We start from the raw sequence: 24,485 nt of genomic DNA, 5'->3' as shown, positions 1-24,485 counted from the left end.
TCTGCTCCCTCTCCCAGATCGTGAGAATTAGGAGACGGAGCTATTTGTGGAGCTCTGGGCCACCTTCTTTGAAGACTTCAGTGGGGATTCCATCTACTCCGGTTGCCTTGTTGCACTTCATTGCACTCAGGATAGGAAGTGTTGCTAGATCGTCTCTAGGCAGTTGCTGAGGGATTTGGTCAAGGAATTCTAGGACCATGCTGGAGAGGGAGGTTCAAAAGCTCATTTTAGCACTCCCTCCAGTGAGAAGCAATGGCTTCATTGTCTTTCAAGAGTTGGGTACCACCCTTTGATCTCAGGGGATTGATTCCATGGTTTCTCAGTCCATAAACAGCTTTGGTAGCATTGAAGAAACCTCTTATATTGCTGATGTCTGCGAGACACTGAAGTTCTTGCGCCTTCTCAGTCCACCACTGGTTTTTTGGAGTTCTTGTTTTACATTGTACTTCTGCCTTGACCTTGGCATGCACTTCTCTCTTTGTCGTGCAATTGACATTGCTTTGCCTGGCCCTAAAGGGTTTCTGTTTTGCCTCAATCAAGCTTTCAATTTCCACATCATTCTCCTCAAACCAGTCCTGATGCTTCCTGGTCTGGTAGCCAATGGTTTCTCCACAAGCTCCAATAATGGCATTTTTCATTTGACACCACTGTTCTTCAATATCTTCAGGGTGTACTGTTGGCATCTTCCTTTGGAGCGCTATCTGGAAGTCACTTCATCTGATGGCGTCCTTTAAGCCTTGTACATTGATCTGTCATCAGATCTATTTCCTCTGAGTTCTCCATTTGGTGACAATGCTAATCGCCATTGTGGATCAAATATGGCAGTGATCGGTCCAGCAGTCATCAGCACTAGTCATTGCACATGTGAGAAGGCCATCACGCCAATCCCAAGCGTGGACGATGACATAGTCTACGAGGTGCCAGTGCTTCGATCGACAATGTTGCCATGAGGTCTTAAATGTGTTGGTCTGGTGGAACAGAGTGTTTGTGATGATTAGCTCATGTCCCACACATTTTGTAAGGAGAAGCACTCCACTGGAGTTGCTGTTGCCGACTCCTCCTTTCCCAACGATAGTCTGCCAGAGATCTACATCTCTTCCAACCACGGCATTGAAATCCCTCAAAAGAACAACCTTATCTTCTTTGGGTATGTCTTTCAGGACTGTGTCCAGATGGGCGTAGAACTTCTTCACATCTTTGGCGTCTAGAGTTGGCGCACAAGCACCGATGACAATTGCCTGTTGGTTTTTGCCAAAGCTTCAAGCAGAGTCATGAAATGCTCACTGATGCTGACAGAGACTTCAGATAGGATCTTTGTCAGTTCATTTTTATGGCAAATCCTACTCCATGAGTTCATTTTTCTTCCTTTGGAGTTCCTTTCCAGAAAAGCGTGTACCTCTGCTTTCTTCTCTTAGCTGTCCTTCTCCTGGTCTAAGTATTCCCACCAGGGCAGTGATATTGATGTTGAACCATCGCAGCTCGTGAGCAATAATTGCCATCCATCTTTCGGGTTGCTCACTGTATGGGTTGTTCATGAGCATCCGAATATTCCATGTTCCAAAGTTTACTGTTCAGTTTTGTCTGCATGGAGGTGAATGCACTGGACATGGTCATCCCATCGGGGGACTGGGGTGGACTATGTTTACAGCACCTTTTCCAGCCCCCTCTCCATGTGTGGTGAGCAGAGTGGATCCTAAATAGCGCTGCTGAGTCGTGGATGTAGCAGCCAGACGGTACTACCACCTCAGTCCTCAGAACAGAGCGACTGATGCATACATCCACTGCCTACTTGCTGGTTCATGACCAAAAGGTTCCAGATTTCACAATCCTTCTCCCGTCACCATTCACCAGTTGCTGTAGGGCTTCCATTTAGGAGAGTAGTACACAGAGGAAGACGCCTGTGAGTGACTTCTTTGAACATAAGGGGGACTGTTCCATGACAGCCACTACAAAGTTCTTGATGGGTAGAAAACTCAGGTCCAACGGCATGGAATCCATGACAACTGGGAGTCCCCTGCTCCCTGCAGCCTTCATCCGCCTTCACAGCCCTTGCAGCACGACCTTTGCTATCCTCTGCCTGTTCTGGACCCTCCTTCCATGATCTTGTCACCATGGGTGACTCTGCTGGGAGCACCAGACTCCCTGAGGCATTGCTCTTGGGTTCATTGGAACACACAAGCCCCCTCACCATGACAAGGTGATGAAAAACCTTCAAAACCAGGCTACAGAGACAGAAGAGCTGCAATTTAACCAAATTAGGACCGAGTAAGGACTTCGAATGATTAACATAGCACAAAGGCAATTCTCCCTCTCTTGGTATGCAGAACTCCTCATCAGCTGCTGGGAGTGAGTCACATCAACTCTGACTAAACTGGCCTCATTAAAATGGGTTCTGTATTTGATGAGTAACTCCCTTCTTTTGATCTGCTAGTGTGTGCGTGTATGTATATATCCCTACTTCTGTGATTTCCACTCCATGCATTTGACAGACTGGGGTTTTATGATGTGACCCAATACCACCAGGGAACTAGACCAAGATCACTAAGTTAATTTCACTTATGACCTCAGACAAAACTGAATGTGTCATTCTGGAGGTGAAGGGATAGCTCATTACCCCCACAATATCGTCTACCTTCCAATTAAATAACATCTTTGAGTGCTGCAAGATTAAGCAGCAATGTTCACTGTGGATGCATTCAAAGGTAATTAATATAATGAACTTTTAGAGCCTGCATTTAACTTTTATTAGCCCTTACAGCACATAAACTTTCCTGATTCTGTGCCATGGCCTTTCATCACCTATTATTCATTGCTCTACTTGGCTCTCCCCTTTAACTGCTCACAGTGACACATTCCTAGGAAACCCGCTCACTTATCCAGTGCTAGCCCAGCTAGCATTCCACTCTGCCACGGGTCAGCTGGCCCCCGCTCAGAGCATTGTGTGGTGGGCTGCAGGAAGCTGCTTCTAGGGGAGGTTGCTAAATGCGACCGCATCTGCTCTGCAGCTCCTCTCTGATGTGTACTATTAACATTGGGATTGTCGGGAGTCCTGGGCATGACGGGCCTGAGCCCAAGTTCCTGTAAGTCAATGGAAATCTTTGCCTTGACTCCCACTGTATAGGATCAGGCTCAAAATGAGACTAGATTATTACTTGGAACTTATTTACCACGCAGAGAACTGTCAGTTGCCTTACATGCCTGCATGGGGCTAAAAGGGAGTGTTAGCCACAGCCTTCCTCCCTTGCACAGGCATCTGGCTAAACCCAGGAAAATCAAATAACCTGATATATCCCACTGGCCTGTCTGGGTTATATTTAGGCCTCCAAGGACACCAGTGGATTTCACAGCCCTGGAACCCAGCACTCACCATGTTCATTACGGTCAGCACGTACTTTTCTATATTTTCACTTCCGTGATACTCCACCATCTTGGGATCCGCCACTACCAATGTCTCCACCCACTTCTCCTTGCTGATGGAGCGCTGCTTGATTCTCCGCTTCCTCTGCTGTTTCTCTTCCCATCTCTCTCTCTGTTTCTCAGATGTCTCCAGGCTCTGCTGAGATGCTGAAGAATGGAGAAGGGAAGGGGGTTTCCATAATGGCTGACAGCTTAGTGGAACAGACAAAACGGAATTAATCCCAGCCAAGCCACTAGAGCTCCCAAGACACAGATCACTGATGCATAGACCGGTAACTAATGCTAACCTATTCTGTTCAGCCACATGTTCAAAAGACCCCTTAGAAGAAAGGCCTCTGAACTCTTTCCATCTCTTGGTGGCATTTGCGTATTGGAGAGAAATCCAAAAGTGGGTTTGGATCAAGTTCTGGAATATTGTAAACCTGTCATGGAGAAACTCAAGACAGCAATGGTAAACCAACATTGCACAGTAATTAATATTTTTATTTATACATCAATTTGTTATGCAATCAGTGAGGAGCATCTGGGCACATGCATGATAGAGAAATAATACTAGTGTGAGAGAAACCTTGGGTCTGCCAGGGAACAATGCTCCCTAAAACAATACATTCATTGCCGCGGAAGCTGGATGGATGGCTCTCAGCAGCCTCCCCTCACATGTACCTTACTGTGGACGGCATTCCACTGTGCTCCGCAGTAGCCAGGAGGCCACTGTAAGGGTGTGAAAAATACTAACTAATATTCTTACTCAACCATGGTCCGTCTCCTTCAGTGTTGGGAAGACACGTGACTGTGTTGATGATACTTTCTGTGACAGCAAGTGCTGAGAGGATTTGAACTCTTGGACTAGCTTTGGAAACACATTACCTGTTCTGCAGTGGATCCACTACACAAATTCCAAGTGAGCCAATAACCAACAAACAGTGCAGATAAATCTTTCCCCTTTGGTGCACAAGGTAGAAAAGACCGTTTTTGCTTCCTGGCCCAGCAAATGAGATGTCTAAGGTATGTACACAGCCCCATTACCACAGTATCTGAGTGCTTCCCAATCTTTAATGTGTTTATCCTCACAACACCCCTGTAAGTAGAGAAATACTATTTTGTAGAGTAATAAGTGACTTGATCAAGGTTATACAAAACCTCTGTGGCAGAGCAAGGAACTAAAATATAGGTGTCTCAGATCACAGGCTTGTGCCCTTATCATTGGGCTACCCTCTGCTCCTGAAGAGAGTGGCAGCCTCTTTGTGAACAGCCTGAGGATTTCATAAGGAACCAGTGCAGACCTGCAAAATCTGATCTGCTCTCACTACTGTCCAGTACCACAGTAAATACTTGAGGTATCAAATGTAATTGGGAAAACCTTAGGTGCTGCTTTAGTGATCATGGTGTGTTGGTGGCTCTGTGGGGAGTCTGTGTCTGATAGCAGAAGCCTTTTTAATCGAGCAGAGAAAGGTATAACAAGGTCTAGTGGTTGGAGGCGAAGCTAGATCAATTCAGGCTGCAGTTAATGAGCAAATTTTGAAGAGTCAGGAGAAAGGCTGACGGGGACAGTTTACTGAGAGATGTAGTGAATTCTTCATCACTTCAAGTATTTCAATCAAGACTGGTCATCTCTTTAAAAGATATTTGCTAGCTCCACCCCGATGAGTGGGCTTAATAGTGGCACAGATGAGTGGAGTCATGCAGCTGTGCGGTTCAGGAAGTCAGACTGCATGACCACAATAGCTGCCGCTTGCTTTAAAATCTGAAATGAGCGGAAAAGCCACTGCTTTTTCCAGGCACCCGCTTCCCTTGGAAAGAAATGCTGCTGACTTGAATCTTCACGTCTCGCCCTTTCCCCACTCCGATTCCAAAGACTGTCCAAAGCCCACTGCTCTGACGCAATCTGACTTTGCTGGATTTCACTTTGAAGTGCCACCAGCTGCTCAGTTGCAACAAACTGATATTTGCATGGAACAAACAGTCACCACAAAGCAGAAAATTCACATCAGAGTAAGAAGAAAAACATGGCAATCAGTGGTCTGTGGTTTAGGGCTGCAGCGATTGAGCAGAGGCACACGAGAACCACAGCAAATGCAGAACTATTGCCAGTTGACAGTAAAAATGTTGTACTCTAGAGTAACTTCTGTTACATGTGGGACTCAAGTTACGAATGCCACAAAATAATTGCTTAGTGCTGGGCAAGCAAATTCTTTAGCAGCTGTCACTCACTCCTGACCAGCAAGGGTCAGCCTTGCTGTAACAAAAATGTCTGTGGACAATGTTTGTCTACCATTCTGGAAACATGGCACTCTCCTTGTGAAAAGCTGTCAAGCTGTTCATACAACCATCTGGCCTGAAGTTTCACTGTCCCACCCTCTTTGGAGTGGCTGAGCATCTGTCACACCAAAACTTGTTTCACATTAGATTACTGCGGGAAGGCTCTGGCTTTTTTTCTTCTGGCTCACCTGAGCTCTTGCAGCTGGAGTATGTCTTTGCTGGAAATATTTTGGATGACCTAGCAACTCTCTTTTTAGCTAGCTTTTTGTTACTTGGTACACAACCTTCAACTACAATACTTTCTAGGAATAAAAGCACAAACTTACATATGATTTGGCATCAAATTAATGTTCAATTTCAATCCCTATTGCAGGTAGAATTGCGTGTGGTGATGCTGAATGATTTAGCACTGGTGGTAGATGCTGAGCTCTGATATCAAAGGCACTCAGCACCTGGCAGGATGGGGCCAAAATGCTCATCTTTCATTGCCTTAGATTTAGATTATTAAAATCAGTTATCCTCTAGCTGCTTTGGACTCACTATGAAACTGCAATACAGGAGATGAAATACCTTGGACTCCACATGTTCCCAAGCTACCAGGTTGTTTCTTGTCTTGCTTTCTGCCAGATCCCACTATGAACTCTTCTTTCTCATCTGCTGGCACGTGACGTTTATAGATCCTATGGGGACGGGCAGGACTGTCCTCATGCTTATTTGCAGCCAGAGGTTCTATGAAATAGTCTTCGTTTGCAAGCCGAAATACGCCTCTCTGGAAAGGGAAGAGAAAGTCAGGGTCATTTGTAAGATACAGGGACTCACGGGGAAGACAATTACAGTGGTTGCAGAATCTGTCATGTGGAAATAGTTGTTTGTAAAGAAGTTGCTGTACCTCTTTTTCCATACTGAGAACTGTACGTTCCCAGCTACAAAAAGAACAAAACAACATGGAGTGAACATACTAGTTGCAGATTTGAGATTGAGAAAGTTGAAGTCATGCATGCACAGCAAAGTTAAACTGTCTCCAATTTGAAACAAACAGAAAAGATGTTTGATGCTGAGGTGCTCAACAACAGTAAGGATTTAGACAAAGGGCTTCCGAAGACAAGCAGACACAGAAAACTACAAGAGAGAACATCAGGTTTGTGTGTGCACATAAGTTGCAAGCTTCTTTTCCTCTCCAGTGTTAAAGTCACTCTTTGCTTAATTCCGCCCTTATTTTAAAAATTCTGTGTTATTCTTCTGTAGCAGCCCAAAGTTCTCCATCTTATGATAGTGCGACTCCAGTATTTTGTCTCAGTTGAATAGCCATGTTAGTCTATATCTGTAAAAACAATGAGGAATCCTGTGGCACATCAGAGACTAACCCTAGTAAAGCCGTAGTCACTCAGGTGCTGCAGGACTCCTTGTTTTTCCGGTATTTTGAGTAGTTTGTGTAACATTTTTGTTCGGATGTCCCTTTAAATTCAAAGTAGTTATTGCCCATTGCATTATCTAACCACCCATGGTTTTAACTGACCTTACCCAAAATTCTGGCCTCTAGATTCTTATAATAATAGCTCAACAGCAAAAGGCATAGCTCAGGGGTTTGATCATTTGCCTGCTAAACCCAGGTTTGTGAGTTCTATCCTTGTGGGGGCCATTTAGGGATCTGGGAAGGGGGGAAAATGGTGCTTTGCCCTGCCAAGAGGGCAGAGGACTAGACTTGATGACCTTCCAGGTTTGAGAGATGTTTTATTTCTCAGGCCAACTTTAGGAAAGTAAAGGAACAGGAAGCTGTAGGGGCCCAAGTTCACTGCAGAAACTCAAAGTTCCTCACTGAGTCAAACAACTGCCTGGAGAACGCAACGGAGATGTGCTACTGGCATTTCTCCTTTGGCAGGAAATGAAATCTTAATGCTTTTATTTGTTTAACAAACTCTCCCACTCCTGACCCCTAGGGGGCACTGTGCACAAGTCCCAGGTCTGTGATATCAAACAATATCACCAATAGTAACAACTATTAGGCTTTGTCTACACAGCAGCATTGCTTTGGAATAAGCTATTCTGGAAGAGCTATTCTGGAACAGCTTATTTCTAAATAATGCTGCTACACACAAAAGCTCTGTCTACACTAAAGTGATCTTTCAAAAGATCTCTTCAAAAAAAAAAAAAAACTTCTTTGGAAAGAGCATGTCCACACACAAAAAAGCAGATAAAAATCAATCCACTCTTTCGATAGAGTGCGTTGACATAGCCCCCACTCTTCAGAAAGAACAGGCCAGGGATCAAATGATCTGGTGCCGTGAAGACTGCTCTTTAAAAAAAGACCCCAGAGGCATCTACACATAGGTTTTTTTTGTTTTTTGTTTTTGTTTTTGTTTTTTAAAGAATCTTTCAGAAAAAAGGCGCTGCTCCTCATCTGGTAGAGAAAGGCGGCCTCCAGAAAAAGTGCTGCATTCTTTCAATTTCAAATCAAAAGAATGCATTTTGTGTGTAGACACTCCATGGGTTCTTTTGGAAAAGGCCCAGTTTTTTCAAAAACTTGCTTGTGTAGACACAGCCAAAACGTGTATCAAAATAGCGATCAGCTATTTCAAAATAGAGCGTCAGACATAATGGAGCTATTTCAAATTAAAGCCCTTGGATGCTCTATAGCTTATTTTGAGATAGATCCTATTCCTGCCTACACAACCCCTATTCCAGAATCATTGTTTTGGAATAGGCACCATTCCTCCTTGAATGAGGTTTACCAATTTCAAAATAAGCCACTTGCTATTTTGAAATTATAGCAGCTGCACTGTGTAGACGCTCACAAATTTATTTCACAATAGCGACCATTTTTCTGAAAACATTTTTGATGTGTAGATGTAGCCTTAGACAACACTCCCATTCTTCTGGCTTCAACCTCTCTGAATTCACTCTGTGTATCTGTTCCATTCCTCGGGAGGGAGAGTTTTGGAGCGGGACTTTGTAGGGGTCTTTGCTGGGGATGATCACTGTGGCTGAGGGAGGGGAGCACAGCTAGATATGTGACTTGAATGTCTCTTCCTGTTGTAACAACTCTCTGGGGGGAGTTAATTGCTGTGGAGTGACCTTGCTCTCTGTCTGATGTGGATTGCTGTGTAGGGTGCTCACATAATAACCCACTCATTTTCAGCCTTGGATATCATGCTTTTGATACGACATTTGCATTACTTTTGAATGCCACAAGCTGGAAAAAAATGAGGAAGATGTAAAATGTGGCACAATGAAACCTTGTTACTAGACTCCCCCATTTGATCCAGCAGATGATTCCAAGGTTTCTCATCCTACAGAAGATGGACAAAGAGCAATTAGATTCTCCTGGCCCCACAGGGTGAATTGCACACTGGGGAAATCGTCCAGTCACGTGGCCTACATGGGCATGAAACAATTGGCTTTCCTGGTGGCTTTCGGAGCTTTTCTGTGCTGTTTATTAAAAAGACATTTGGGGCGGGGGGGAAGGGAATTTCCTGACTCATATTGCTCATTGGGCCGGACACCTGGAACCAGATAATCCTGATTACTGAAGAGGCACATCTGGGTATGGGTCAGGTGGTTCCCTCCAAAGAGCTGATGGCAGGGACGGCTAGGAGTGGGCTGTCTCCAGCAATAAGTTCTAGGACTTGGCACTGAGACTCCAGCCAGGTAGTGCCTGGGAGCCGCCTGCCACAGAATTACAAAGCCCCCAGGCAGGAAGGCCTGGAAGAAGGGTGGTTACAGACTGCTGGGGATGTGCAGATGGCTATGTAGAGCCCTGGGAAGGGGACTGAGACCAGAGGCTGGAAAGGACTGGGCGTGACCTGACGAGGGTTAAATGGAGGAACGGTTATGAATGTTAAGGGGAATTGTGTCTGGACAAGAAAGGAGGAGGGAGCTGTGAGGATGGCGAACCCAGAGGGGTGGACAGAACAGAAGGTGGGGAAGAAGCTCAGCGAAAGGCCGTGAAGCCCAGGAGGGAACCGGTCTTAGCTGCTGAAGAAAGGATCCCTCAGCGGCATCCAGAGCAGAGGGCTGGCCCAGGTTCTCTTACCAGCCACAGAGGAAGTAGCACTGGCTAGGCAGTGAACAATGAGGTGTCCTGAGCCGACTGGCAGAAGCAACTGGTACCATGGCAGGGAGGAATGCAGAGAGTGACCTGGTTGGGTTGGGGCAACTCATGAAAAGTGGGGAGGGGGTGCAGTGCCCAGAACAAGAGAGGAGCCACAGAGGGGGTGCCTCAGGATGTGCTGTGAGCAACAGAAGGGGCATTGAGCCTGGAAAGACTCCCCAGAGTTGCCAGGAGGAGGTGCCCCTGTAGCGAGTGGGCCTGGAGACAGTCTGCAGCTACACAAGGAACGAAAGCCCAGAGCCGGGTTTCCCAAAGGGTGTTCCACGGAAGAAACCCCAGGGTACATGAAGTGAAAATAAGGGTTCCATGAGAAAATGATCAGGGTTGACAACCTGTGGCCCTAAGGAGTCATTTGTGGCTCTGGGTGCTGCCACCGTTGACTCGTCTGTGGCTCCCCACCCTGCCACTGCTGAAACAGCAGAACTAAATTCAGTTGGTCTAATGGCTGGCAGGGTGTTGGGAGTGATCCGGCCGTTAAACCAATGGTGGCAGGGCAAGGAGCCATAGAGAGATCCTCACTCATAAAGTAGCCAGCACACATAACGGGGACGGGGCAAGGGGTGCCAATGGCTATCTGGAAGGGGAACCAGATGGGACCTGTGGTTCTTGCATGATCCTCGCTTTCCATTGCCTGTGACTGGCCTCCCACATTGCCATAGAGTGACTAATGAAATCAGGCCCTCAGGACGAGGTCACAGGTTCGTCTGCCATGTGGGGTGCAGCAATGTGGGGAGCTAACTTGGGCAGAGTTTATTCAGGCAGGGTTAGGCTGGGGCTTCTTTTGGTGGATAAGTTAATCCTGGGGGGCAGTTTGGGGCTGAGAGAGGTATATATAAGACTGTTCTTAGGAGTCCTGCAAAATTCCTTGGAGTTTAAAAGGGTTCCATGGCCAAATAAAATTGGGAAGCATTGGCCCAGAGAATTAGTTTTTAGCACTGCCAATCTGACCTTGCTTGTTTTCCCATTCAAGAATGAAGCCATTCATTTTTCAGGCTATATGGTTTCCAAGATGTACGTTATGGTTGAGCGATGCAATCATGCTGTACTTGTGAGGCGTGGAAAGGAAACATGGGCGCACGCACACACACACAGTAAAGCACAGCGAGCCTTCGGGTGTGTATGGGCGGATTACAGCAGCCTCAGGAATGTGCCGTGGGGCGGGATTTCAGCTCCAGAAATGGGAGGGTTCTCCGAGCTGATAGCACAAAGTGCTGTCCCCAGAATTCTGTAGGTATGGTGCTGATGCTCCCGGGATGCAGCGTTCAGGGAGGAACACGGATGCCCCAAGTGCAACCTTTGCAAAGAGACCTGCAGAACATGAGCTATCAATGCTGTCTCTGGGACAAGTACTACAACACACAAGCGGCACAGCTACAGCATGGGTGAGATGGGGGCTCCTGAAGGCATTGTACCTCACACAGCTCTAATCCTTATGGATCTTACAATGAGTTTCCTTAATATGGTTTATTCCATCTCCCGCCATAATGGGGGGTGGAAATGTGGCATGGCCACTGTCTAACAATCGCCCACAAAATCCTTCAAAAGGGACGAGCTTCAACACAAAGAGATTTTCTCCTGATAAAATATTTTTAAATTAAAAATTAGCAATGAATGGGGTTTGCTTCTAGTAGGCTTGTATTTTTCCCATTGATATTTACAATGCTTTTGTATACTGTATGTGATAATTCCTTAATTTATCTCAATAATTCCTGTTCAGAACACCATCATTATTGTTATCATCATCATCGATAACTGTGGGCTCAGCAGCCATTGGTGTCCAATGCCTCTCTCACTATTTCTTTCCATCTTTCCGTGTCCAGTGGAGAGTGGTTTAGCTTCTGGAGACTAGCTCTGCACCAATCAGAATAGGAGACGGAGTCTATTCTCACTTGAAGATCAGCAGTAATCCCACTGTAGTTGATGAAACTACATTAGCAGAAAACCAGTGAGAGAAAATAGCAGAATAAGGCCCCTAGCAAGCAAAGGAATATAAACTGTTTTACTTTAATTTTCTGGACAGCAAGGATCTAAGTCTGATGGTCTTTTTTAAAAAAAAACAATCTGTTAAAGATGAAACGTGGTCACAGAAGCACAAAGCTCAAAAGGCAGGGGAAGGATGCTAAATGTGTAATTACTACAACTTCCACAGAACAATGAAGGCTAGACCAGATGTCGATCAAAAAGATAACAGAGGTATTTGGCCTTCAGGAATGATAATTACACTTGATCTTGTTGCAGACAAAAATTTTAAGTCATGTCATCTGTATATTGGAATTTGGATGGAGGCAACGTTAGTTTAGGATACAAGGCATTATAGCTTTAAGCTTCCACAGAACTGTACTGTCTTCCTTATTTACATACTGTAATTCTTAGCATAATTCCAAATGATTAATTATTTATAATGAAGCTACACCTCCTGCTGCATTGCTTTCAATGCTTATATGACCTTATATATTCATAGTATAGCACTAAGTGCTGTAACATCAGTCTGCTGAAAAAAACAGGATAAGCTTTTATATATTATAGAGAGAGGCTATGTCTACACTAGCCCAAAACTTCGAAATGGCCATGCAAATGGCCACTTCGAAGTTTACTAATGAAGTGCTGAAATACATATTCAGCGCCTCATTAGAATGCCGGCAGCCGTGGCACTTCGAAATTGACGTGGTTCGCCGCCACGCAGCTCGTCCAGATGGGGGTCCTTTTCGAAAGGACCCCACCAACTTCGAAATCCCCTTATTCCTATCTGCTGTTAGGAATAAGGGGATTTCGAAGTTGGTGGGGTCCTTTCAAAAAGGACCCCTGTCTGGACAAGCCGCGCGGCGGCGAGCCACGTCAATTCTGAAGTGCCACAGCTGCTGGCATTGTAATGAGGCGCTGAATATGTATTTCAACACTTCATTGGTAAACTTCGAAATGTCCATTTGCATGGCCATTTCGAAGTTCTGGGTTAGTGTAGACACAGCCAGTGGGCGGGGGGAGGAGAGAGAGAGTGTCAAGTTGAAAACCTCACTGATTTGGAAACAATTAACTGTCTGTTCTCTTAATTCTAAATAGATTGACAATGTCAAACAATTGCTCATAAGCCCTGCTAAACTACACACATTGTGAAATTGTTGTTACCTCTTTTTGTCTATTTTTATGATCAATCATTATTTCAGTAAGTCTGCTTTTACATAAACAATAATAATAATCTTTAGCATTTACACTGCTCTTTTCTTCTTCAATCTGTATTACAAACTAGCTATGTAGGCTTCTCAATACCCTGAGAAAGGGATGGGGCTGGCTGAGCTATACACAGCAAACAATGCATTTGCTGAACAGTAACAGAGAGGTAGCTGTGTTAGTCTGTGTCCTAACAAAACAAAAAAGCAGTCGTGGTGCACTTTAAAGTCTAACATAATAATTTATTAGGTGATGAGCTTTTGTGGGGCAGACACACTTCTTCAGCTCTGGAGAGATGTCATTTCTAATGAAGCACTGTCAGTTTTACAACACAGAGATCCAAGAAATAAAAACTGACAAATCAGATACACACAATAGAAAGGCGTGGGGGTGAGGCAAAGGGTGGGAAAGAAGGGAGAGAATTACTAACCGTAAATGTCCTGCCTGAGACCACTACGAATATCAAAGACAGGGAAGCTGTCTTTGTAACACGTGAGGTAACTGCTATCCCTACTAAGGCCAAGCCTCAAAGTATCAAATTTGCAAAAATGCACTTGTTGGTATTAGTCCCTTCTCCTGTTGGTGGTTAATTTGCACACAAAATTCAGTTTTTACTCATGGGTTTTAATTTGAATATTATTTGATGAATGGCTCATGGGAACATACTTCAGCCTATGACCCGCTCACAATTATTGCTTTCAGGACTGGCCACAGACTTCGCCAGGCCCCGGGCAAAGTGGGGGAAGCTTGGCTCTGGGCCCCAGGGGGAAGGGGTGGGGCTTTCGATGGAAGGTTAGGACTTGGGGCAGCCTCCCTGCCTCAGCACCACCCAGACTGTGCCATGTGGGGCCCTGGGAGTGATTTAGAGGGGCCCAGATTCTGGTCACCATTAAAATTCCAGGCCCTGGGACAGCTGTCCCTTCCCCTCACCAACCTCTGTTGGCACCCTGATTGCTTTGATTATTTGTTTGTGCCTACCTCCTGCCATGGGACAGCTTATTTACATCATATGGTGTTGCTTCTGTTTCCTGCCTGGATAAGTCCCCTACCTGTAAATTGCTTTCCATATGGCCATGTGAATGCTTCCAAACAACCCAGCAATCAATATTCATTCTGACACTTACAAAGATGTGAGGGAAGGGACTCTGGGTGCCTCCTAAAGGAATTCACCTCTTCTCTCTGACTGCATGCTCAGAAGTATGCCCTTCTTCCCCCCACTGTTTGTCAGCTCAAGAGGTGAGTAGTGCTTATAAGCCCAACAACATAGATCCGGAAACCAGCCAAGGCCAGAGAGGAAGTCAGTGTAAGCGACAGCACTACAACTCCTTGGATCTCACTTGGCATGGTCAGACGGTGAGACAGCATCTCCACCCCATTCTCTTCACTTGCCAAGCTCACATGTAAATCATGGGTGTCCAACCTTTTGGCTTGCCTGGGCCGCACTGAGTGAAAACAAATTGTCTTGGGCCGCATATAAAATATATAATATAGTTAATGTATATAAATCACATAATAACGTTAAAAGTTTACGATCTCGTGGGGCCGCATTACTAGCTGTCCAGGTTTGCATGCGGCCCGTGGGCTGGACACGCCTGATCTAAATCCAGAAACTCTTCTTGTGAGTTGTAGAACTTAGGGGGAAAGTTCAAGCTAAAGGGCCTGATCCTGCCACGTAATGAGATATGCTGAACAAATGCAGTGTAATGAAAGGGGCTGAGCACTGATAGCTTCTATTCCCTTCAGTAGGAACAAAGGTCCTCTGTACTTCCCAGGAGAAGCACAGCACCTTTCAGTATTCTTTCCATGATGGACCCTCTGCACACAGTGAACAAACCTTTCCTGGCTTCTGCGGTGATTAGACAACACCTTAAGCATCTGCTCCATTTTAGTCTTAAGACTCCATATAACAACATTCAGCATAATGCAAGAGCTACAACTTGTCAATCTTAACTTGTTCCGACCTTCTCCTTCCCCAATAAATGCTACGTGCAGATTACCACTACTTAGTAATCTACATCATGTCTTTTGGGGCCAAATGCAATGAAGCTAGATTGACTTGCACCAGCTGAGCATCTGACCTACAACATCAGTGATTTTGTCACAGCATTTCAGTGGCAAATGCCTAAATTTCAAGTTACATCCTGCCCCACCCCAAAAAAAACCTGTCCAATTTATTGATTGCAAACAAGCTTCACACTGCAGCAGACTAATCCAAAGCACAGACATACATTGTTGTTGTTTAAATACATAAGATTAAATTATGCTGCAGGGCAACTGACAAAATGACCAAATGAATCTCACACACCCACAGCGGGGAGCTGTACAACCTAAATCTATAGCCTCTCTATCTCCAAAACATCTGGCCTTATTACTTCAGATGAAAAGGAGTTCCCCTTACGTAGCAATAGTCAGTCATTATATTCTCTTAGTGGACCAGGCTTAAAAGATGAATACCTCATACATCCCACTGCCTCCTGTAAGGCAATCAGAATATCTGTTGCCCCAAGATAGCGGCATGGCAACAACCACGTCTGGGTTTTATAATATTGATCAAGAAAATAATATGTGTCTAAGTGATGCGAGCCTCTAAATCCTAAAATTTAAAAAAAGGCATTCCAAGAGGCTTGCATGCCAATGCCTAAGTTCCTCAGTCATCTTTGAAGTAAGATTTCAACTTCTAAGTCACTTGGGCTTTTCTGAAGATGTCATCCTTTGACTTGTTGTGTAATCCTCAGTAAGGCAGGCAGGCTCAACTCTATTCTAATAGCTACTGGAAACAGATGGAATTTATTGTATCCTTTATCTTTCCTTCACTGGAAAAGTCCTTTCATTTCAGACCCAAATTTAGCTACTTGCATGCAAATCTGGTGCTTTCCATGATTTCAATTAGCTGTAGTGAAGAGTGAATTTGACACGGATGTGCAGGAACTATAACGAATATCATCCATGAATTGTTTCACCATAAATATCTTTATATTTTCTGCACTGCGTGTTTTTAATAGAATCCTTCGCAGTTATACATTTGAGCTACAGAAGACTGCAGAGGTATGAAAGTCTTCAGAACTTCACACCTGAAACTTACTTTCTACAGCAGTGTGGAAAGAAAGACAGACAGCATAGTCATAAACAGGTAAGCCAACAGGATGGGAGCCAGCACTTCTGGAGCCAGTTGGAGCTCTGATATTAATATCAGTGAATGAAATGTCAAATCTGCAGGGTGAAGCCCTAACTCTATTGAAATCAACAGGACTTTTGCCACTGTCTTCAAGGGAGCCAGGATTTCTCCCCCAGTTTCTAGTACTATGATATGCCCGTGATTAAAGCGGCTGAAGCACTTACCAGACCATCACATGTGCTAAGAGCTGCTAAACCACCTTTCAGTGCCCAGTTCTGGACCTCTCCAATCATGTGACAAGAGTTGTGACGGTAAGACTGGATCTTGGCATTGGTTATTCCTCCGTATCGTCTCTCACTAACAAACCCAGGAGCAAGGAGATTGTTATTAATGCTTAAATTGAATTTTAGGCGCTGTCCTTTGTAATGCAGCTCATAAAAGGAGAACAAATTGCTCCTTGAAGAAAGGTCCCGTTTGTGAATTGCGTGATGAGCCAGATTGTAGGACAGAAAAGATCCACTCTCATCAACTCGGATTGGATGAACATCATCATAGCCAGAATACTGCTGGAGAACCATCTCTGTGAAGAAAACATTTGCAATGATCAACTATAAAGACAAAGATAATATTTCATCCCAAAGGATTCCAATGCAGATGTATTAGTTCTACAAATTCCCAGGAGTAAGGGATCATTCTCCTCACCTCTGAATGGTAACCCCATATGGAATTATAGGTGTCAACTGCTTAAAAGAGCATAGTAACACCCCACAGTAATTCTGAACACGAAGTGAAGATTATCTGAGAAGGAAGATTTAGGCCAGCAATATTACATGAGCAGATATACTTATTTAAATTGAATGACGTTAAGACTCCTGAGTTAACACATGTATTCTTACAAAAAGTACTAGAGGAAACAATACCCCCAAAATATGAAAGTTTCACTGGAATAGTAGTGGTGAAAGGCAGACAGTCTCTCTCTGATACAAGAAAAACATGTTTTCTGAGCGAGTAGTTGTTCAACTTAAATAATTTTTTAAGTTTTCTGTTAGGAGACCGAAGAAACATCCACCCCTCCATTTATGCTGTGCATAGGTGTGTGACTGTAAAGGCCCCAGAATGAGGGCAAACAAAATAAGGAGACCCGTGGGTGGAAACATTTCCTGGGGTATGGGCTAAAAAAAAATTAGAGCATGGAAAAATTGATAATGAGGTTTTATTTTGAGGGCCTGACCCCCACTTCTCCACAGTGTCAATACAAGTATGCTCTGGATGCAGAAGAAGGTCTAAAATCTACCAGTGAACGTTTGTTAGAACAGGGTGTTGTTGCCCAAATGTCTCGTACCAATAATGCCCACATTCTCCATCATTTCATAATGGGACTTTATAAGCAATAGGAGAATGTAAGTATTTAATCCTCAATAGACAGAGTTTAATTTAATTGTTTTAACTGCATGTTGGAAAACAAGCATCTGAAAAAGTAATAAAAATGTTCATAAACAACTTCTATGTTTTTGCCCAGAGAAAATAAATTTTTCATTTAAAGGTTTGGACAAAATTCAGAAAATATCACCCAGGTTTTAATCAACTGGAGATAGACATTGAGCATGAAATATCAATATACATCTGGTTCTTGTGTTTTGGGAAGAGGTAAAACATTATTTTTCTCCGCGGCATTCATGATTTTATAGACATCTCTCATATCCCCTTTAGTCATCTCTTTTCTAAGGGGAAAGGTTACAGAATTCTTCATAACTACTCTCATGGAAGGAGCACTAATAATTTTGGTACCCTCTGCCAGATACTGAAGTGAGGACTGGCAGCCTGTAGACACTAGGATTAACCACAGACTTTCAGGTGTCTGTCAAAATTGCACTATGAAACCATCCATGCTTTTTACCTAACGTAGTAGCACACAGTTATACCACCACCTCAACTGATGCAAAACTTCCACCTCTCAAGATTATTTTCATTAGCAACTTTCAGTCTCAAATAACATGGGTCCCCATGCCCTCTTGCCCCCTCCTGAGACTTTACAAGGCATCACACCAGTTCTGTAGTTGGTCTCCTGTTTGGGCTCAGTTCCTGCAAGCTACATGGAAACTATTTAAAAACACCAAAACTGAGGCTCACATCATATGTATACCCCCAAACAACCCATCAACAGAACAGCACGAGGGCTAGAAAAATGCCACCATGGCTAAACAAAAGAAAAAAAAGCAGTGGCTACAGACAAAAATATGTCCTTTAAAAATTGGAAGTTTAATCCTATTGAGGAAAACAGAAGGGAGCATAAATTCCAGCAAGTCAAGAATAAAAGTATCGCATCAGACAGTCTAAGAAGAGTATGGAGAGCATCTGGCAAAAGACACAATAACTAGCAAAAATTTCTTCTAAGTTCTTCAGAAGCAGAAAACCTGCCAGAGAAAGAATTGCTGGGGCCACTCACTACATGAATGAGGAGATAATGCACATTCAGCGAAGACAAAGCTATTGCAGAAAAACTAAATGAACGCTTTGCAACATCTTCACAACCAAGGATACGAAGGAGATTCCCTCATTTCCCTTGAGTCGTTCCTTTTCGGTGACAGCTCTGAGAACTCTCGCAGAATGAGCTGTCAGCTGAGGCATTGGAGCAAACCGACAAATTAAACTGTAATAAATCACCACGACCAGATGGCATTCACCCAAGTGTTCTGAAGAAACTTACATTTGAATTTCCAGAAGTATTAACTGTGAAAATGTAGCCAATCATTTAGGTCAGCTTCTGGACCAGATGAGGAAAGGACAGCTAATGTAATGCTGACTTTTTAAAAAAGGCTCCAGGGGTCACCCTCGTAATTATACGCTGGGAAACCTAATTTCTGTGCCAGGTAAATAGTAAGGAAGAGAATTATCTGGCCCATAGATTAACACGCTGTGCTGGAGAGGAGTCAACACTGCTTTTCTAAAGGGAGCTCATGCTGCCAAAACTGAGTGGAGATGAGCAATCCCAAAAGAAAATCCCTGTTGTAAAGGGATAGGACACAGAGATCAGCACACCTGCCTCAAAGACCCTTTGGGCTGTCAATCCTGCAAGCACCAAGCCGTCCTTCTAAACACACATACAGCTAGTACGGCCAGTCACACCAAAGGGACAAAGCGAAAAGCGTGCTGAGATCATCCAAGGAAATCACCTTGCAGGGGAGATGATTTCGGAGACAAGGCTCCGGTAAGCAGCTGCCCCAGTGATCGAGGTGACTAGCTGGCTTGTAGTTCCACTGGGGAGACCCAGTCAGGGCACGAAACCAAGAGAATTGACTAAACGCACCAGCGGCTCTGCCCAGCCCTCCGGAGTTCTGGGACACCTGCACTGGTTTCTCCTCTGTCCCTACTGGTCTCTAATCCGCCCGAGGGAGGGTCAGTCTGGGCCAGGGGTGGAAAAAGTGCCCAAAAAGTTACCTGAGTAAACGTGCAGCTGCCGGAGGGGGTGCGCCTAAGTACGCGCTATGGGTGTCCCTCTGGAGCTACTGGAGGGAGATACCCCCATGTCCCGTCTAGAATGCACTCAAGCCTCCTGCAAGGAAAGCGGGCGCACTTGTACTCAAGTAACTTCTGGGGGGCTTTCCCGCCCCTGGGCTGGGCCGCCTACCCCGAGTCCTGCCTTGGGTGGCGGGGAAGGTCCCTCCCAGGCCCACCTGCCGCGAGTCGCGGTCCGAAAGGCTCCCAGCCTCGGGGGCCCGCAGCGAGCCAGGGGCCTACGGCCGCGCTGCTGCCCAGGGGAGCCCCCTCCTGCCGGCGCTGGGTCCCGGGGCAGCGGAGCCCGACGGCGGCACACGGCGCCTCCCCCGGCAGGGAGCGGCCCGCAGCAGAGCTCGGCTCCCGGGCGGGGCGGGGCGCGGCGCGGCGCTACCCACCTTGCTGGGCGGCGGCGGCGGCGGCGGCGGCCAGCGCCAGGAGGCCGGCGAGGAGCGGCAGCGGGGCGGGCCGGGACATGCTGGCGGGGCTCACTGCGCGCGGGGCATCTCCTCGCTGCCTGCCCGGCGGGCCGCCCGGCGAGGCGCTGCTCCGCGCGCCGGTGCACGCCCGGGGCGGGGCGGGAGACACCCGCGGTCCGCCCGGCCCCCGCCTCTCGGCCTGGTGCGAGGGAGCCCCCTGGCGGCTTCGCGCGGCAGCGCGGCTGCAGGCCGGCGGGGGGCGGGGGGCACGGCCCGCGCGTGGCGTGGCGCTGCCCCCGGGGCGGGCTGGCCCTGGGCTGTACCCGGGCCGGGCGCTCCCAGGGCGCCGTGCACCTTGGCAGGGCCGGGCGTGAGGACGCTTCTCCCGCGCGTTGCTCCCGGCGGCCTGCGCGCTGGTGGCGCACGAGGGGCCAGGCGCTGGTTGCCGGTGACCCCCACGGCGGCAGCCCAGCCGCCGGAGTAGCTAACGCAGCGCCTCCTGGAGGGGCCGGCCGGCAACGGCGAGAGCCTCCCCCAGCTCGCTTGGTCTCCCCGGGCCCCAGCCGCTGGCGGGGCCTCTTCCACCTGCGGCTCTCCCGCGGCTGTGCGTTGTCTGGGGAAGGGACTGAACAGGCGTTAGAGAAAAGGGGGTGTCAGCCCGGTTTGCAATGAGGACCTGAGGCCCAGAGACTGGCCCGGGGTCAGCAGCACAGACAGGAGTAGGGCATTGGTCTACTAATTCTTAGGCCTGGCCTTTAACCCCAAAGCACTTTGCTTGACTCCTTTGCCGGGCAGAAGGCTGCTCTGCTGCTGGAATTTGTGTGGGCACTGATTTAATTAATGCATATTCCAAATCGTCCAATAATAGTGCAACACATGTGTCTATTCAAATGGACAGCGAGGCGCCATGGTGAGCGGAGCAGGTGTTGATCTACAATCCTGAAGGTCATTGATCAGATTCTCACTCGACCTCACACTGAAAGGCCACCTTCACTTCACCCAGCCGCAAAGGAGGTGCCTCATCTGTTGGGTCGGGGTCTACAGGCAGCCCACCTCACTGCATTGTGCATTGCTGGCTGTGAAGCTGACATGCGGCCTTTGTGTTAGCCCATCCAGCTGTTGGCTCAGGGAAACTTTGACTTTGCAAGTCTGGGCAGGATAATGCAATAAAGCTATGTCTCCAGTGAGCCTTAGCACTTGGGACAAGATCTGCATGTTCACTGAAGGATGTTTTTTGTCCCCTGACCCACGTAATAATTGTACAAGTTGTATTGCTGACAGACCTGGGTTGCTAGCCTCAGGGATAGAGCCTATGAGCATTGGATCACTTTACCACCCTGCACTCTACCACGTGAGCTAAAGGCCAGCTGGCTCTCAGCCAGGGCTGTAGAGCAGAGACTTCACTCACCCTAGATGAGGTCTCAGTGCCTCTGCTTACTACAAGTGTACAAAAGAACAGCTCTTTGCAGAAGACAAGACCCAGCCTCCCGCCTCTGTCCTGAGGGAAGAGGACAAGAGGGATGTACCTATCATGTTGCAGGGTCTGAGGCAGGACTCTGGGTTGGGCACCAGCCCCTCCTACAACTGCAGAATCAGAGGAATGCTGTCTGGAGTGAACTGGGTAACAGTTCGAAGGCTTTTGAGGCCCAGATAGAGAGACCAGAAAGGACACGTTGGAAGGCAGTGGCTCAAAAGCTGTGACGGAGTAAGCAGGAGGCCGCCAGTCTTGAGAAGTGGAAGGTGCTCCTGGCTGCTGAATGTAAAGAGGTGCCCAAGCAAAGCAAAGCACCCCTGAGTAGGGTGCAAGACACAAGGAGCAGAGGGTAGGAGCCCTGTGAAGCAGCTGAGCTCCATCACGACCAAGAGAATAAAGCCCCCAGCCTAAAAGAGACACAGAGGGAAGGGGAGCATGTGCTTGGTCTAGAGAGGGAATTCTCTGCCTACGATAAAGACCAGAGGGGCGTACAGAAATTGTCATATGTAAGACACATGGGGCTACATTCTGCAGTATGGCATTGTCCCACGGACACTAGTCCCCTATGGGGAGCTATCATCAGTTGCATCTGTGTCATAATGACCTAACTGGTGGGATGAGCTACCTTTCACTGTTTTATTCCATGTTAACAGTAATGCAATAGGCCTACGGGGTCATTCTCTCTCAAGACATCACATTGAGCTAGGTAGGTGTGGGCAGCTGGACACTTCTAGACAGATATAGATAAGGGTGTGGGGTACATCTGTGTTCCCAGACTTTAGTTCAGCTTATAGACAGCATTTTTATCTTGTGTGGCACCAAGAGGTTATGGTCCGTTGGATCAACCATGCTGTTTACTGGAAAGTGGAGGCCAAGGTCACTAAGTGCTGTTAGATGGTATCTTGCCCCAAATGCCCATTTTTGGAGGTTGTCAATAAGGATGCAATGTGGTATCTCATTTATATTCGATGTCAGTTCCATTCCCCAGTCAGGTGTGTGTATCCTCAAAATCTTAGGGCATGGAAGTTTAGTTTTAGCTTTGAATGGTTGGGCTGAAATGACATAAGGAGACCTGTAATATCTCATGGCCAACAGTGTGTTGGGGCCAGTCCAAACTCTTCTGCTATTTCTGTAAGTTCTTCCCCCCATCCCCCGCTTCTTTCTACTAGTACTAGTCTTTCTCTAAATCTCTAAAGTTTCCTCTGCTTTAACAATATCTCACCTCTTGTCACCAACAGAGTGAGGCTGGTCCTTGATCTGCTCCAGTGCGTCAGGAGGGAGTGTGAGTATGGTGTTATTCTAGGTATATTTGTACTTGCATACTGCTTTTATGTAACTAAACAAGGTGGATGTATTGTATGTAATCACCACCTCAGATGTCTGGTTGTAAACTCCATTTTAAAGTGTAATAAACCCTGGGCTACTATTACATCATTTGCAGTGGTCATGCAATTTCTTCAGGTCCTGCAGCCTAGTTCCAGATAAGAGCTATTACAGCTCCTCATAGCTGTGGTCGGGGGTGCAGGGCAAATCTAGAGAATCTTAGGTCAGATTGGTGAGCTGTTACCCAGAACAATAGTCCTCCCCAAATTCCCAACTCCTGGTCAACAGTGTGCAGAGTTGTGCAGAGCCATGTGTGCCCACTCCTCCTCAGAGCTGCACCAGGTAGGTGTCACAATCCCCTGCCCCCTCCCACCAGGCTCCCCTACCTCTCCCTGCTCCTGCACCCTCTTCTGGACACCACACATTCACCCCCAGCAGCGTGAGCGTAGTGAGATGAATGTCTTTTTTTTTTCTTAGTTGGGGCCACCTCTGTGGGGGTTTTTTCTGTGGGTCAGTGGCCACTGATCCAAAAAAGGCTCCTCACTCCTGTAGACTCACACAGTAATTACAGAAACTGGCAGAGGTAGGCACATGCTTTTTAAATGGCTTCATTATCACTTGAATGGCTCTTTCACAGGTTCTGCTGCTCACATTTTTCACTGTATGTTAACCTCACCCTCTCCGGGGGCAGCAGAACCACAGAACAGGAATAAGAAGGGACAGAGATTGGACATTAAGACTGAGTAGTGCCCCAAATCTTTGGATGTCCTATGCTGCTGTTTAGTCTGTGTATGTGTAAGGACCACTCTGAACACTTGGTAAATCTTGTAGGTGGAATATAAGTATTGTAGGTACATTTCAGTGTCTAATATACAGAGAAACAGAAACAAGTCATTGTATGAAATTTTAGTTTGTACAGGTTGAACCTCTCTAATCCGGCACCCTCGGGACCTCACGGGTGCTGAACAAGAGAATTTGCCTGACCACAGGAGGTCAGTATTGTCTAGCAGCATTGCCAGGATCGCAACATTGTCTAGCAGCATTACTGACTGGGCTCTTAGATGACATTTAGTGATAAATTGCAGCTAAATAACAGCACAGAACTGTGAGAGCCAGGACTGGTGGCTGGTAACAAATTTCATGGGACCACGAGAAACTTGGCCACACCCATGATAAGTGGTTGTCCAGATAATAAAATCACTCTGCAGCATGGATGTTGCCAGACCAGGGAGTGCTGGACTAAAAGAAATGTTCAACCTGTACTGACTTTGCTAGTGCTTTTTATGTAACCTGTTGTAATATGAGGCAAATATCTAGATCAGTTGATGAACCCCTTGGAAGACCTCTGCTTAAGCCTAAGGTATGTGTACTCCTGGCTGAGAGCCACTGGATAACTGAACCTGTGCACTTGCATTAAAACTGGCTATGTACAAAAGGGGTGGGAATGACCAAACCATGGCAGCAGATGTGTGGCTGGTTATCTTACAATAAAATATGTTTTAAAAATGAGAAGTTGAGTGCATCCCTGTTGGACTGGAGCAAGGGGTGGAGCCAGGCAGCAGTTGGGTGAAGCAGCAGGACTTTGAGCCTGACTGATAGGTGTCATGTGTTACACACTAACTTATTCAGTTAGGCTGATAGTCCAGCAAACAGGAATCTCTGCAAAAATGCAATGGGTGAAATTTTAAAGAGTGTTTACCTTTGTGCATG

At 46.4% G+C, this 24,485-nt stretch overlaps 1 protein-coding gene across 3 annotated transcripts in view; it reads right to left on the bottom strand.

Moving 5' to 3' along the window:
* ADAMTS7 (ADAM metallopeptidase with thrombospondin type 1 motif 7) overlaps window positions 1-20,105 on the bottom strand; it is a 176,166-nt gene extending 156,061 nt beyond the window's left edge. For all 3 annotated transcript variants that reach the window (XM_075006472.1, XM_075006474.1, XM_075006473.1), the window contains exons 1-4: window positions 19,958-20,105; window positions 16,289-16,644; window positions 6,247-6,445; window positions 3,368-3,564 (exon numbers count right to left, since the gene is read on the bottom strand). In XM_075006472.1, the coding sequence (XP_074862573.1) occupies window positions 3,368-3,564; window positions 6,247-6,445; window positions 16,289-16,644; window positions 19,958-20,036 (831 nt within the window). In that variant the 5' untranslated portion in view covers window positions 20,037-20,105. The remainder of the gene's footprint in view (window positions 1-3,367; window positions 3,565-6,246; window positions 6,446-16,288; window positions 16,645-19,957) is intronic.
* Window positions 20,106-24,485: the final 4,380 nt, after the last annotated feature.

Source organism: Carettochelys insculpta, chromosome 12 (genome assembly GCF_033958435.1).
Source record: "Carettochelys insculpta isolate YL-2023 chromosome 12, ASM3395843v1, whole genome shotgun sequence".
NCBI classification, from domain to species: Eukaryota; Metazoa; Chordata; order Testudines; family Carettochelyidae; genus Carettochelys; species Carettochelys insculpta.
This window is presented reverse-complemented; position numbering and strand designations above follow the sequence as displayed.